Below are 16,125 nucleotides of genomic sequence, written 5' to 3'. Positions count from 1 at the left end.
TTTATTTAGTTGTTCAGACTTCTGTCTGTTATTCTGTTGAATATGTTTTCTGCTATTTTATTCCTGATACTAAAAAATGAATAACTTTAACTTTAATTCTCAGTTTTGACTGAGAATAAATGAATATAGGGGAGTCTCTGCCTTTTGCAGAGTACTATAAGCCAGACCAGCTTTCATGAACAAAATAGTTACATATCCACATTTTGGAGCTTCATCCAAATGTACTATATCCATTAAACCATTTTCTGTTGCTACTGATAATAAAACTCTGTTTCTGTTTCTCTCTGACCAAATTAATTCATAGTAGATAGAGGAAGCAAGAGCTATGGTTTCATAGTCTGTGTGTCTGTGTGTATAACTGTTGGCAGAAAAATAAAGATGGAATCTTTTAGCCTTGATCTTCTAGTCTGACAAGGGAGTGAGAGTTCTGGTGATAATGAGCTGTTATTGGTTCTTTAATAATATCAAGCTCTTAAAGTTTTAAAAACTGAGATGAAATGAAAATGCAAAGTATTTGAGACTTTAGAATGACTGAAAGCTTTCCAAACAGCCAATATTTGCCCATCCACTCACTAATATAGGAGTGCGCTCTGTCTATTCTGGGAGATGGAATAATCCAAAGCCAACACTGCGGCTTTTAAACCCAAAGAACACTCAGAGTGTTGAAATTAATACACAGGCAAAGTAGCTTAATACGCCCTCAGGAACCTTCTTAAAGTGAACAAACTTCTTTAAAGTCAATTGAGCATACCTGGAGTTCGGAAAGAAGAACAGTTACATTTCTCAAAAAGTAGGCAGTTTGATGGAGCTAACTGGATTTCTCTGTGGACCCCAGATGGTTGGAGTAGAGTATCACTATAAATCTAGGTAAAGAAAATAGGATGAGATTTGAAAAATATAGAGCACAGACAAATTTTGTTGTCTTGTTCTGTTCCTATCTTGGATTTAAATTAGTTTAAAGTTCACAATGTCAACTTTAATTTAAGGCCTGATAAAGGGCCATTCTAAAAGCTTACCCTCAAATCTAAAAGTATCCAGTTCTCTAGAAAGGCATCATATGCTGCAGCACTCAGATGTCTTTACAGTGTAACTGAGAGGCCTAGACCAAACCATGAAAAACAGCCCCAGTCCATTATTCCTCCTCCCCCAAACTTTATTATAGTGACACTACACACTCAGGCAGGCAGCGTTCATCTTACATTCTTCAAACATGGATTTGTCCATAACACGACCAGAAGTTGATGTATGATTTGTCATTAAAGAGAATGTTTCCACTTCTCCAGAGTCTAACAGCAGTGCAATTTACACCACGCTAGCCAAAGTTTGGCATGGTTATCACTTGCCTGTGGCTGCTCAGCCATGGAAACCCAATCCATGAAGTGCCCAACAAATAGTTCCTGTGCACATGCTATATCCCGAGGCCATTTAGAACTCAGTAGTGAGTACTGATTTTTAAGAGCTATAGACTTCAGCTTTTAGTCTACCTCATTATGGTATACCTCTTTAAAATTGTGTTTTTCCTAGATGTTTCCATTTCAAAATAACAGCACTTACAGTTGTCTGGGGCAGGTCTAGCAGGGTAGGGAAAAGGTAGTATTCTACAACAGTGCCAGTCTTAAGTACGACCCATTCTACAGCAAATGTTTGTCTATGGAGATTGCATGCCTCACACTGATATTATGTACTTGTTACCAGTGGGTGAGGCTAAAATTGGCAAACTCACAGATGGACACATGATTTGGCCATGTAGTGTAGGATTCTTTTGATCCTTTTGATACACAATCTCATGATCTGGGGGCTAGAGGTGATCAAACAAATTAACATAGGTTTACATCAAACTGCCTTGGTTTCAAATCTGTTGCAATTAATGCTGCTTGAGAGCCATTCCATCAGCAGCACATCCCTCAGCAAGGCCTGTAATGAAGCTATTTTTAGTTTCTATACCTTGTTGTCTTCAGTGAGTGAAAAATATGCCCAAAGGGTTTCAGGTGGGGGGTGGATGGGGGATCTGCCAACAAAGAACACACCGATTTTAGGCCCTGAAAAACTCTGCAGTTGCTTTAATGGCAAAGTATATTTGTTGTCCAGCTGCATCATCCACTATTTGAGGAATTTGGTTGCTTCTGTACACTTCAGAATTCACCCTGTGGCTGCCATAGGCAGTCACATCCATTAATAAAGACAAATGAGCCAGTTCCACTCACAGCCATACATGCATGTGTCATCATGTTTCAGAGATAAGGTGTTTTGCTTTGAATAATGAGCAGTTCCTGTGTTCCTTTACACTTTTCTCAATACATCATTCTGGTACAGGTTAGATGTCATCTCAGGTGTCTGTAAAGACTTTGAATTTTACACTGGCTCTTTTGTTCTTGAGGTCAGTGGTTTGAATCTTTGTGAAGAAATGCTGGTGTATTCTTCTCCTTACAGCAGTCTTTCACACATCTTTGCCTACGTACTAGATCTGGATGATGTTCTCAATCTGTTCAACAGTTTTTCTTTACAACTGAAAGAGTGGTCTGCTTTACAAGCATCTTCTAGTAAACTCCTTTGGCCTTAATGCAGAGAGATAAGTGACAGGCTCCAGATAGCAAAGGCACATCTGGAAACTGTTTTTTTTTTTAGTTCTCTAGAGCATGAATAAATGTTATGACACAACTTTTCCAATAAACAACTGCGGTGTTATCCGTCCATTTATACATTGTGGCAAAGGCCACAGGTTGTGAAGCCAACCATGAGCTGGCAAGTGAGGCTCATGGGAGGCACATGTCCCAGTTAAAACTGGTCCTGTTTGTGTTGTTTATGTTGATGTTGGTTAGTTTAAGTTATGTGTATGTGTTTACTGCGATGGTCTGCATTGGGGTGTGTGTTTATGAGGGGGGTACACAGTCAGGGTGAAGCCTGTGGCTGGTGGTGACCCCCCCCCGTGAGTTTGTGTTTTTCTGCCTGATCAGTTTAATAAAAGGGCGGTTCTCATAGCAGAGTCATGTCTTCACTCTTCTTTTCTTTATACTGCCATTACAATATTATCCCCTGAAATTGGGGAACTATATAAAAAAAGGCCAAATACCATTGACTCACAGCTGAAACTCTGTTCTTTAAATTCACTAAACACTAACTCAGCATTTCTTTTCAAATCCAATGTTCTGAAGTAGACAAAAAAAATAAAAACAATAATTAGTTGTAGACTGCACTGTATGTACACTGTCTTGTCAATAAAAATAACACTTTTGACTTCACTATCCTAATAATGTGTGGGCCATGGCTGGAGAGGATGGACCCTGGAATGTCCGGTATCTGCACAGCAGCTGAACTGAGCTAAGTTAGATGTGTGAGTCTGTATTTCACACCTGTCTGACATCGCCAGCAGTGTGTGTCCACACAGAGTCATGACTGACAGCTGCAGTGTGTGCTCAGGCAGACTCCGCTCTTCTGAATTTTTAATCCAGCTGCCATATCAACTCTGATGACTCCTGAGCTGCCATATCCTGTCCACTTGTGCAATATATATATGTAGTGGCTGTTGGAAGAAAAGTGTGTATCTTGAATTTAGTGTAATGAGATTTTATTCCAAATAAGTATAGAGAATTGGTTCATTGGTCATGAATTGTTCGCTAAATTCAACAAAATTGTTCACACAATCACATGCCGCAATGACATGATCTTATACACCCCAGTGCAAAAAAATGACCCCACCCCCATTTGAAAATTACTTTCAATTAATAAAAGAAAAATGGCAATGTAATGTATGTTTAGTAGAGAATTTAGTTGGGAAATGGTTAAACTAACACATATCAAATCACAATTGATTGTTCATTTGTTTAATTGTATTTATATTAACCTCAGTGTTTTTGGAAAACTTGCTGTGCAGATTTTACAGGCTTTACACATAATTTTCTCAGGTGCCTGAGACTTTTGTTCAGTAGCATACATATAATATTTGCAATGTGATTCCAAACAGTTAAACTGTATGAATGTATCATATGTGACCTATCCAAAAAGTATGACATTACCATAAACACCTCAAACACTTAAACATTCCAAATAATAATAACCCTCCTTTCCATATGATATTTTGAATACTTGGACATGTGAAGTTAAAGCTCAGTGATACCTTAATGACCCTGAGCAGAAAGTACAAATGGAAGTTGGTAGGCACCACATGATTGATTGTTCTGTTATGTTTTGTTTGTAATCAACAGTAAGATGGCTACTGGTCAGAAAATCTCCTGGTACTCCCAATGAGCAGTCCAAGCCTGGAGGGCCCCAATAAAAATATCCACCATGGGCCCCAGTGTGACTGGCCCCTACCCTCTGGTAGATATGCCACTGAAATGGCATACAAACTACAATTCCAAAAAAAGTTGGGACAGTATGTGTAATGCAAATAAAAAAATCAATTGTTGAAATAAACTCTTAAACAGGTGATGCTTGGGTTTCAAAAGAGCATCTAGGAAAAGCCTAGGCTTTTAGAAGCATGGCTAGGTCAAGTCTTGCCAATTTGTCAAAAAAAAAGAACTTTACTGCAGTCTGTCAAGCCAAACTTTCAGTTGTGTTCAAAGGACAATCCAGTTTGTTACTGGCCTAAACTACAAAATCCTGGATCTATCATGGTATATTATAACATATGTACAATAATATTAACACATTTTGTATCAACACAAAGCCACAATCTGCACGTTACAATAGCACGGCTTTGTATTTGAGTACAGGTGCTAGACTGTGTAACGGTTTCCTCCCACAGTCCAAAGACATGCAGTCAGGCCAATTGTGTAAAATTATCAAATTGTACGTCGCTCTGGATAAGAGCGTCAGCCAAATGCCGTAAATGTAAATGTAATGTAAATGTAGACTGGCCTGCCTGAGGTCTAGACCAGTTTCCCAAAATTTGGGGCGGGGGAGATACTGAGAAAAATGGAGAATTAGCATAGTTCTGGTATTACATACGTGCACATATATAGAGAAAATATAAGAGTATGAGAGTGAGAGTGGTGGGGAGCTTTGAATGGAAAAGAAAGCAGGTTGCTCATATGTGGGCAATTTCACCAGCATCAATGTCTGTATTTCATTGCTGTTACTGGAGAAACTATTCAGTGTGTAGGTTGCACAATCACTCCCACTCCAATTGGTTTTCTACCGTCACTCTAGCTGCTGTATGTACGCTTGCGGGGGTGTGTGCATGTCTCACACCACATCGATCCTCCTGTGACCTGCGGTGGGTCATTTTCAGCACTGCTGACACTCCATCCCCTTCTACTCTCATTATTTTCCTCATCAGAACCATCTCCACAGTGACACAGAGCCCTCTGCCTTCAGTTGGGGTCAAGAGGTCAGGCAGGTACTGGCCCACACCTCACTGACCTCTGAGGTGTCTGACAGCAAATGTGCACCAAATGGCCACACTTGTACACAAGCCTCCACAACTTCAGGGGCCTCAGTCCAATGCAGGCATGCAGCTTTCTTCAACTGGACTACAAGAGGAAACAAAAACAGACGATTTGTTTTGCAAGATTAGGAGTTCTGTTAAAGGGGAAGTCCGTTGAATTTTCTGCATAATTAAATCATAAAATAAAAAACATTCATAGTGATTTCATGTGAAACTTACAGGGTCAGAATGTTTCACAGCAGTGGATATAGGAACGTGAAGTGTCTGAACAGTTTAATGCCTCTAAAAGATACGCTGAAGAAAGCTATTACATAAAATGCTGAGACATTGTTTTAGCGAAATTGACTTTTTTTAAAAACATTCCTGGGAGAGCGTGTAGGTGAACATGTAAGGTGAAGGACAAGTTACTTTCTTAGGTTTACCACATTATTAAGATTACATTTAAAAACTGCATGCAATAAAACAACTACATTTGAACTTCAGACACTGACCCACGATTCTTACCACCACTTTAAAGAAGTCGCTGAAGTTTCTCTACATTTCACATCAAAAAACTCTGAATGACAGTGGTGGAACAAATCTTCTAAATAGTCTGAAAGGTTGAAGCATCCCTGAGAGATGTTAAATAAATAATGCTCTCAGTCATATACATTCAGATATGGATCTCAATACAGACTGACCCCTGGTTCTCACCATCACTTTAAAGGAGTCGGTAAAGTCTCTCTACAAACCGCTTGGAACAACTGTGATGAAACCGTTAGACAAAACAGTGAAACTTTCCTAAAAGGTCCAAAAAGTTGAAGCATCCCCAATAGGCTTTAAATAAAAAATGCTCAGTCACACATCCAGGTATAAGGACCTCCTGCTAGAAAAATACAGTATTGACCAGCATAGCGGATCACCAGCAAAACAAGTATACTGTCACTGTCAACCTTTCTCCATTTTTGTTTTTCATTCTTTTGACAAAATTTGAAAAAGCCAGCTGCCCTTTCTTGGAATAAAAACTCACTTCCATTCAAGGAACGTTTTTCACTTCTCCTGTAAAGTTGCTTTTTAGAGATACAAGGTTTTGTTACGACAGGGTGTGTTTTGGATGCTGGTCAACTAACATGGCCAACTAAATCAGGACCAGACCAGCATAACCAGCGTAGATTAGCACTGAATGCGTGTCTGTACTGCTTGTTTGTTTGTTTGTTTGTTTTCAGCAGGGCTGAGGCCCCACGTTCACTCCAGTGGTTCACTTTAAACCGTGTTCTTTCCATTTCTCTGACTCTTGCTGAAAAGCTGGTCAACCTTTGCAGTATTTCTTCTCATTTAAGTAAGACTTAACTGTGCTTTCTAATACTCGCCGTCCGCTGAAGCCATTAAGCGAAAGCAGAGCCCCGTCCGCTCTCTAACGACGAGCAAACTGTGTTCCTTCATTAGCTGCGAAGAGAAGTACTAACCTTTGGGAAGGCGGGAGAGTTTGAAGGCGCGAGCTGCTGCTGCTGCTCGAGCGCGAGCGGCTCCTTGACATTTCTCGTGAGGCTCGGTGACATTTACCAAAGTCGTCAGGCTGACGAGCTAAAAAAGGTGACAAGGCTTGAGAAGGAAGAGCTAAGCAGTGCGTTCTGTTCGAGAACAACTCGTTTCATCCGCTCTTTCCCACAAAACTGAGCGGCGGAGCCTTTATTTATGCGACACGCTAGTCTGTTCTGTAACACGGGTTACTATTTCTGCCGTGCTGGAGGACAGTCTGTCCTGTTCGAGAGGAAGAGAGACATGGCAGGAAAGTGCCTTCATGGCTTTAGATAAAACAAGTTCAGGAATCACTGGAGACTGGAAGCGTATTTTACATCACACTTCTCCACCCTGGTTTCCTTGTCCTGCACATTCATGTGTTTCTCTGTCCTACGCAAGATTTACACCTATCAGCCATAACATTACGACCACCTCGTTTCTACGCTCGTCCATTTTTTCAGCTCCGCTTACCATATAGCAGCACTTTGTAGTTCTACAATTACAGACTGTTTCTCTGCATATTCTGTTAGGCCCTTTCACCTTGTTCTTCAATGGTCAGGACCCCCAGAGGACCACCACAGAGCAGGTATTATTTGGATGGATCATTCCCAGTCCGGCAGTGACACTGAGGTGTTTCAATGTTATGGCTGACTGGTGTGGTTTAATCATCGATATTGGGAGCAGTCAAAACACAAAAAGGTCTGGGCTGCATCAAAAACTGTATACAACTATGCTACAGCCTACTATACAGTGTGTACACTGATGTGCTATTAAGTATAGTAGTTCATGATTTTTGACCCAGGCTGTCTCAGAGGATGGTCTTGTCCCTAGCTTCTTGAATAACATGGCGGGAAAAAAAAGAGTGTGTGACAAATGCAAAAACATTACATTTGTTTATGCCTTTAACTTGTTACTGATCTGCATTTTACTTGCAAATTTGGAAAAAGGAATGATTGATAAAATAAGTTTGCTAGCCATGGTAGCCTCTTGTGGTCTCTTGCTCTATATATCTGTACATTGTGCCACCAAAATGTGGGCTTTGGAGGCAAAAAAAAAACATTGGGCCTAAGGCACTTCTTGTGAAAGGGCTTAAAATGTGCAAACCTGTGAACAGGGCAAGGGAACTCCAGGACCACGGTTAAACCACTGTCCTACACCAAGACCGACTAAACCAGGGTTTCTAACCTCCAGTCCCATAGTGCACCTGCACTTCACAGTTCTCTGTTTTGCTGTTTCTGACTCAGAAAGGATTAGGCTGAACAAGTGCAGGTGCAGCTAGATTGAAGCAAGGTGGGCTTGTGGGCAGGGCTAAACAAGCAGTTACCCAAGGGGCCAAACCCCTGGAGGCACCACTCTGCTGCCACTTTATGATGTGCATTGTCTATATTAAATTATAGCATCCATAGTCGGCCAGCTCAAGACAGGCATTGTACCTCAGGAGAAAGGAGCTTTTTCTCAGATGACACATATGAAGAACTATTTGCAATCAACGTTATAGAACCATCTGAATTGGACAGTTGTGATAACCAGCTTCTACTTCCCATTGCTATAATTTATAGCAGAAGCAAAAGCTAGATGATAAAACTGGTAGCAGTGTGGGACTCAATTTACCAACCCACCCAACCAGCTAGTATAATGCAAGCTATATGCCAAAACCTTATCCCCAATTGCCAGTTTGGTCCATAAAACATTTACATTAGGGTGCTCCTGACTGGACCACTCACACTGGCGTGCTCTTATGTCTACTGAAATCTAGTAAACTTATTTGTGGATTAATCAATAGTCTTTTCTCTTTTGATATATGGTAATGGCTTGGTATACTATCAGATAAAATGGCAGATGAAAACATTTTTCTTGGCTTTGGAAAATGTGTTGAGGGGCAGAATTTATTTTTATGTCTTTTGCCCAGGGCACCCAATTGGCACTGCTGCTACTGCCACAGCAGGAGGCTATAAATCCCATTCAAATACAAGGTGGCCTTCTGCACAGATCCGAGGACCAGACCCTCACAGCTTCTCTAGGGTTTGAGATTGTGCGATTTGTTTACGTTTGAAATGTTCAAAAATTACCTGTAGCCCCCACATGGCATAGAAAAGTAGAATAAGCAAATGGCAGACAGACATTTCTAAATACCTGCAGAAAACCTGAGCTCAGAAAAGAACTTAAAAAGCACAGGATTACTGTTCATTTCAACCACGTCGCATTTACTATGAATCATTTCAATGTAACCTTACCAACCCAGAATAGAAGATGCTAAACTGCACATGACCTATCCAGATAAGACAATGTTTTCAAGGGTGTAGAACTGGCCAGTAGCCAGGACCTGTCAAAGTCCAGGAGCACAGCAGGACAGACGGGAAACGTGAGGAAAGAGGGAAATCTGGCTGCTCATTCAGTCTCTGTGAGCTAAGAATACTACTGTACTTTCACCAGGGACTCCAGGCATTTCTGTACAATTCTGCCTCTTGGAAGACAGCCATTATTGCACCACACTTGGCTCTTTGAAAGGTTACGCTGGTAGGAGCTATGGAGGATGACAGAGCTGGAGCTAATTAGTTTAGAACGATGACTTTTCTGACTCTTACTTTCAGGGACTAGGATAACTACTCACCAGACCATCAGGATGGGTTTTGAGATGTGAGGTAGAGAATGCTTAGTAACCCTCACACACACACACACACACACACACACACACACACACACACAAAAAAACAAACATCCACACAAACACTCACACACACACACACAAGCAAGACCCATGGCCATGATTTTCTCTGTACAAGGGAGATAAGCCTCCTTTATTATGTCGCTGTAGACAACCATAAACAATGAGAAAAAAGAAGAAGTTGTAGCCCAAATAGATTAAAAAAGTGGGACTCAACAATTGAGCAGAGACAAAATTGTGCGGTTTAGCCTCTTTGCTTATGTTGGGCTGGGGGAAGGGACACTGGAGAACAATGTGCGGGTTGCTTCTTTAGTTTGTCTTTGTTTTTCCTCAAGCCTTTGGTCCAGCAGTGTTGCAGGAGGCGTCACTGGATGATGCCGCTTTAGAAGTCGGGCCTGTCCTTCTTCAGTTTGCTGTAGTCCATGTTCACTGCAAAGAACTGAGCACAGAAAAGGACACAATCCCAATCAATCAGAGTTGATTTTTAAGTGACAAACAGGCATGAAATGGAGACTGAGAAACAAAATCAGCAATTTATCAACAACCAACTACTTCAACAAGCTCTTTGGAAAATTCAATAAGTTCGAACCATGTTTAGTGTCTAACCTGGCGCTGTATCAAATTCGCATTAAGGAGACTGCTTGATTAGATTTGTGACTAGTAACGGAGCTTGCATAAAATGAGCTTATGTAAGGCTTAATGAATTAAACTCATTAAGATTGGAGATTAGATTCTGATACGGTCATTCGCTCCTGCCAGAACTCTTAATTTGATCCCCTTAGGCAACACGGCAACAGTGAAAGGCTTAGATAACTACCAACACTTGGGTACTTTTCAGTAATGCTGGGAATACCCCACACAATTTGCCCCTCATCTTTGCCGTCACACACCAGTTTTTATAACGGTAATGAAATCCGTGGCTTAGTTACAAAAACTCAACAGCAAAACCTTGAGGCGTGAGCAAATATTTAAAGCAAGCTTTTAATTGTTCTTGTATCCCCTGCTCAGTGCAGACTGTGCAGCTCATGAGATGTACACATATGTCTACAGATTTGTTTGTTCCACTATTTTCACACACTATAGCAAGGCTTAAAATACAACACCATTACATCCACAAGTCTTAACAGCCTGGCATTATTAACCCACGATCTGCCAAACACATTTTAGCACTGTAATCATTTGTGTTCCTACCTTGTACTGATCGTTGGGCCCCAGTTTGTTCCAGGGCTCGGGGTTGTTCGTTTTGTCCCAGCTGTGAATGAGCGAGTGAATGAGTGAATGAAAAATGAAGGCATGCATGAACAAACAAAGAGGTGCAATGGAGTATCTGAATGCCTTTAACTGCAAGGGGAAACCAATTAAAGTTAAGATCTCCATCTCAACACATTTAGGGAGGCCTGTCAACCTGTTCAATAGCATGTACTAATGAAAGCTCTATACAGTTGCATTTTTAAGTTTCACTTCAGTCCATTTAATTACATGTTTAGTCCCTTAACAATAAGAATAGGATTGCAAGCCTGCACTGTGTATCAGACTTCTCTTACAAAGTAAGAGTAAACATTAAGGTTACTTTCTTAAAATGTAAACTCCCGAGTTAAAAGGCATCATCTTTCAATGTATCTACAAAGAAAGGCTGGATGATTGTGTTGTTGAATCTTACCAGACATCAGGGTTACGGAGGCCCAATCTCGCCAGGTAAGTTAATGACATTGTGCACCCACCTCCAATGAAGATAAAGAGGGGGATCAGCTAAGGAGAGGAAGACAGATGAGTAAAATCGTTCATAAAAGTTGATGTAATTGAGAAGCTGATATCTTCTCTGCACACTTTGAAAAGAAAAAGGTGGCTGAATAACTTAACCAGGCAATGGTCAAGTGCATTGTTGGTGTCAGGCCACATGGAACACTTGGAGACAAATATAAAACGGGCCCTAATGCCTCCCAAGTGTTAATGGTTAATGAGTAAATATTGGCTCATGCAAAAGTAAAAATAATCATGTGATTTACTGTGTGATAAAAATATAAAATCCAGTGATAAAAATATAAACAAGCAAAAAACTGCAAAACCAAAAGCTTTCAAACACCATGCCAAGGCTTCTGAAACCTGTGTAATACCACTTTGAAGAAATAAGCCCTCATAAATGAGCTTTTACTGCTCTGTATTTAAACACTGGTACTACAGGTACATAATATGCATATTTTCAGGCTCTATGCAATTTGATATCAATTGTTTTAAGGAATTCAAATAAATTTTACCTACTTGGCTAAAATGTGCCAAAACAGCATTGATTCTACACAGCCCTAATGATACATACACACACTACAGTTTTGCCTCAGAAAATTCATTCACTAATGCTTTTTTCCTTAAATGAGAAAAGGTCTTAAGAAAAAAGTCATGACATGTTCTTAAACCACGTAATTGTCCACACCTTTGTGCTTGAGTGTGTATAGATTCTGTTAGCCAAGAACAAATCCAAAATAAGAAAATCTTGGTGAAAGTCAGAATCTTTTTTTTTCTTTAAACTAAAATAAATGTATTAAGAACAGCTGGTGAATGAGGCTCTTTATATATATATATATATATATATATATATATATATATATATATTTTTTTTTTTTTTTTTTTTTTTTTTTTTTTTTTTTTACATCAAATATTTCCACTTTGTAAAAGCAGCCTAAAACGCTTATTTGGGTCACTTCCAGAAGACATTACTCCAGACACCCATTTCATTGATCCTAAAGCACACATATTTACTCAGTTTCTTGTATTCAAGTGGCATCTTATTGGATGTATACTTCCCAGAATATTTATACCCCAGAAAAAAATAACAACTCTACTCAAGCAGATTTGTAAGAAAGTATGTCTACTTTTCACTCAGCCTAAGCCTCTGATGTTTTGAATTCTTTAAAACTCAAAGTAAGAAAACTTTAAAAGACTGGTTTGGTTCAGGTAAATACAAATTCTACTTAAACAATTACACAGCAGCATGTCCTTGTGTGAAACTCCAACCTCAAAAAACAGCAGCAGAAATAATCCAAAAACACACAGGATTCAACCAACTGCCTAGTTTAGATCAGAAACAGTGATTTCCATGAAAGATTGCAAAAGAGAGACCACTGGAAGAGACTGAGGGACATACCAGCAGCACAGCTTCACATTTCAATGTCATTTCTCCCAATACCGTATTGAAATCTTCACCCCCCCCCCCCCCCCCCCCCAAACAATGGCCAAATTTAAAGGGAAACTGATCAATTTTTCAAAGTCTTTTCTATAAAATGAAATTGCTGAGACATAAACAAAGCCACTCAGAGCAATTCAACATGAAATACCTTGTTCTAGAGGAACTTGCCGAGGCAGAATTGTTTACAGTGGCGATGACAGGAAACAGACATCTGAAGAGTTTAATGCCACTTATTACATGTAATGGTTAGTTATACACTGCGTGGTGTCTGACGCAGTGTTTTATGATCATTTTGAGATCAAAAGACGTGTGCAAGTTCACTGGTGGATCTGGATGGTAAATACAGTAGATTTTTGTTTGGTTGGTATAGTGTAGTGGGTAACACCTCTGCCTTCCACACTGTAGACTGGGGTTCAATCCCCCACCAGGGCAAACACCCTACACTATACCAATAAGAATCCTTGGACAAGACTCCTAACACCACCTTGGCCTTCCTGTGTAAAATGATCCAACTAAGTTGCTCTGGATAAGAGCGTCTACCAAGTGCCTGTAATGCAATATATTCGTCTTGTAGACACCGTGCGCACTGTCTCCTGTCACCACCACTGTGGAGTTCGCAAGTTTCTCTACAATGAAACATTTTATTGTAGAGAAATTCAGACATTTTGGAAAATCGGTGGAGCTCCCCTTTAACAGCGGAAACATCAGCCGCACAAATTTAGCAGATAAGTAAACCTGTTGCAGACAGGACGGTAAATGCAGACACTTCTATTCTGCGGTGTTAAATAGGAAGAGAAAACTGAGCACAGCTGCACTTGACACTTTGTCCTCGGCTCACACAGCGCGTCCTTCAGGTCCTGAAGTCGTCACGTGACCGGGGGCCTTTTGGGTGGGCCGCCAAGTAGCTAAAGTGGTCCAACGCACGTTAACAGTTGTGTTTTGCTTGCTTTTTGAACGGGGTACCCTTTCATACAAACATGTCGAAAACACCTAAAATCAATTCTAACAGTAACTGCTGTAACACCACGCAGTCACATCACAGCGAGTACTGACCTTTCGTTAGCTTCTGAGGTCGCGTGTGAAAGCGACCTGTTTTTGACGCTTCACACGTCACGTTTGAACGGTTACACCCGTCATGATAAAACACATGAACATTAAATAAAACGGCACGTTTGGGCAAACAATTATTCTCTAACTGTGGTTGGTTTTAAAACATGCGAGGACTGCTCGCCTAACGGCCATACATAAAAAAATAGACAAAGAGACACACGGCCGCTAACCGCTAACGTTAGCTTCCTGCATTCCTTAGCAACGCAGCTAGCTGACAAACTTGAGTTTTCACCGTGAAAAAGCTGAGATTATTCACGAATTCGGTCTTACTTACCGCGGGGTGGTTTCTAAGTTGCCGTCCAACCGTACTCAGCATCGTTGCGGATCGAGATGATTTAAATCTCCCAAATTGTACCCAGCTAACTGGATTAAGTCGCGGCCTCGCCAAGAATCGGACTGGGTATTATAGCAGCAGCGCTTCACCGTCACCAGATAAGGAGAGAAAACAACACAGACACTCAGTCACACCGCCTGTCTCCACAGAGTACCCCCCCTTTGACGGTTTATCGATTCAGCAGCTTTTAGTTGGTATCATTTGCTTTGGGATGTGTTTAATCAACTTTTCAGACATATTATTTAAAGTTAACGTTGATATGTCCGTCATGTAAAAGTTGCCTGAAACGTTTGTTTGGGTTACTTCCAAAAGGCAGTGCTCTGGACAGCCATCTCGGTGAGCGCACATTGACTCGGTTCGTCGTAGATTTGTGGGATTTAGCTTTTAAAATTATGATTTTATTTTCGTTATTATTCTTTTTTTTATCTTGTTTATTCGAATGTATTTCACTTTGTGTTATTTTAGAATATTTTGCTCCTGTTAAGTTACCCATTTATTAGCGACGTGTGTTGTTATTGTTATTAATAATTGCACTAGTAAAATAATTTTCAAATAATACTGTCAGTTCTACTCAAGCATGTTTGTAAGGAAAACAGTCTACTTTTTACACAGTCACATTTTGATCAGCATCTGCACTGCTTTGTGATTGGTCACACCTCTGACTTTATTTTATTTTATATCAAGAGTGCATTAAAATGAAAGCAACAGCACCTGCAACCTTCAGTCCCTGTGAAGACAGAGGCCGGAACTTCTAATAAGGTCCACTGTGGTTATATAAGTTACTCAGTACTTAAACCAGTCTGTAAACCAGGACATCTCGCTCTAGAGGCTGCTGCAGCCCTGCTGTAAGAGGCGAGAAAGCGTGCTCACAACAGGTGTAAGTGAGCAGAGATTTTCCAGTTTTGTCCCGAGTGTCGCTTTCAGACTGAAATCAAACTGGAATATAACGTCAAGTTCAGGCAGAAATCAGAATAACATTTAATTGCACTTGTGCACACCTGCTCCAGCAGCTCAGCTACAGATGATGAACTGAAAACAGGTTCTTTTTGCATCTTAGTTTCTTATAAGTTTCTGTTTTGAGATCCTAAATATGTTGTTCAAGTAATGGCACTTACTGATCTTTCAAGCTCTATATTGTCTCATAAAATGTGATGTTTGCTGACCTTGATATCCTTGATCATAAGACTTTTACACTCAAAGTACAGTTTGCTGAAAACATACATACTTAAAAAAAGATAGTTTATCAGGGTTCTTTAGTAAAGGCAAGCTAGTTACAAGCCTGGCATCGCAACAATAGCAGAACACCTTTTGTTGCGATATAGAAGCATAAAGGTTAAGAACATCAATCCGAACAACTATTTCACCACCAAGGAACAGTTTAAGCATGAAAAGGTTCTATACAGAGCCATTACCTGTATGAAAGGAGTGTGTGGGGTAACGTTCCATTGTTACTGCCACAGATTTCAGCAGTATTATTCAATATCATGCACATTTTAGTATGCACTGCACACAAAGTACAACACAAGCTTTGAAATTGTGTTTTACAACCTGAGCTTGTATCATTTAAGCCTGAGTGAGGAGAAAATGGGGAAGAGAGAGAGAGAGCGAGAGACTGTGAGTTTGAGTGAAGCTGCCCCGAGGGCAGGCTGTTTAAACGCTGAGTTTGGAAATGTAGGGTTTTGCTGCTCTGCCAGTTCTCTTCGGCTCACTCCTTTAATCAGATTGCCTTTCCTGACACCCACTCGTGTTTGTTTCCCTACAATTTCATTTTCTGCTCTCAATTGAGCATTAACCTTTCTCTGCAGAGAGTCCTGGTTGAGCAAACGGAGGCAAACGACGACACTCTGGAGCCATGTCATGAATACGACAGGTGGGCAGAGAAGACTCCCTCCAGGGCCATCTGACCTGCTCTAAACTCCACTCTCTTCTGAAAAAGACCATTTATACAA

At 40.4% G+C, this 16,125-nt stretch overlaps 1 protein-coding gene across 1 annotated transcript; it reads right to left on the bottom strand.

The window, feature by feature from the left end:
- Positions 1–9,654: 9,654 nt before the first annotated feature.
- On the bottom strand, positions 9,655–14,293 carry ndufa4a (NDUFA4 mitochondrial complex associated a). Its single transcript, XM_017685913.2, has 4 exons — positions 14,117–14,293; positions 11,212–11,300; positions 10,743–10,803; positions 9,655–9,990 (listed from the first exon to the last, which is right to left on the bottom strand). The coding sequence occupies exons 1-4, from the start codon at positions 14,156–14,158 to the stop codon at positions 9,934–9,936; spliced, it is 249 nt and encodes an 82-aa protein (XP_017541402.1). The 5' UTR covers positions 14,159–14,293; the 3' UTR covers positions 9,655–9,933.
- Positions 14,294–16,125: the final 1,832 nt, after the last annotated feature.

Source organism: Pygocentrus nattereri, chromosome 14 (genome assembly GCF_015220715.1).
Source record: "Pygocentrus nattereri isolate fPygNat1 chromosome 14, fPygNat1.pri, whole genome shotgun sequence".
NCBI lineage: Eukaryota > Metazoa > Chordata > Actinopteri > Characiformes > Serrasalmidae > Pygocentrus > Pygocentrus nattereri.
Note: the sequence above shows the minus strand (reverse complement) of the source record. Positions and strands in the feature narration are given on the sequence as shown.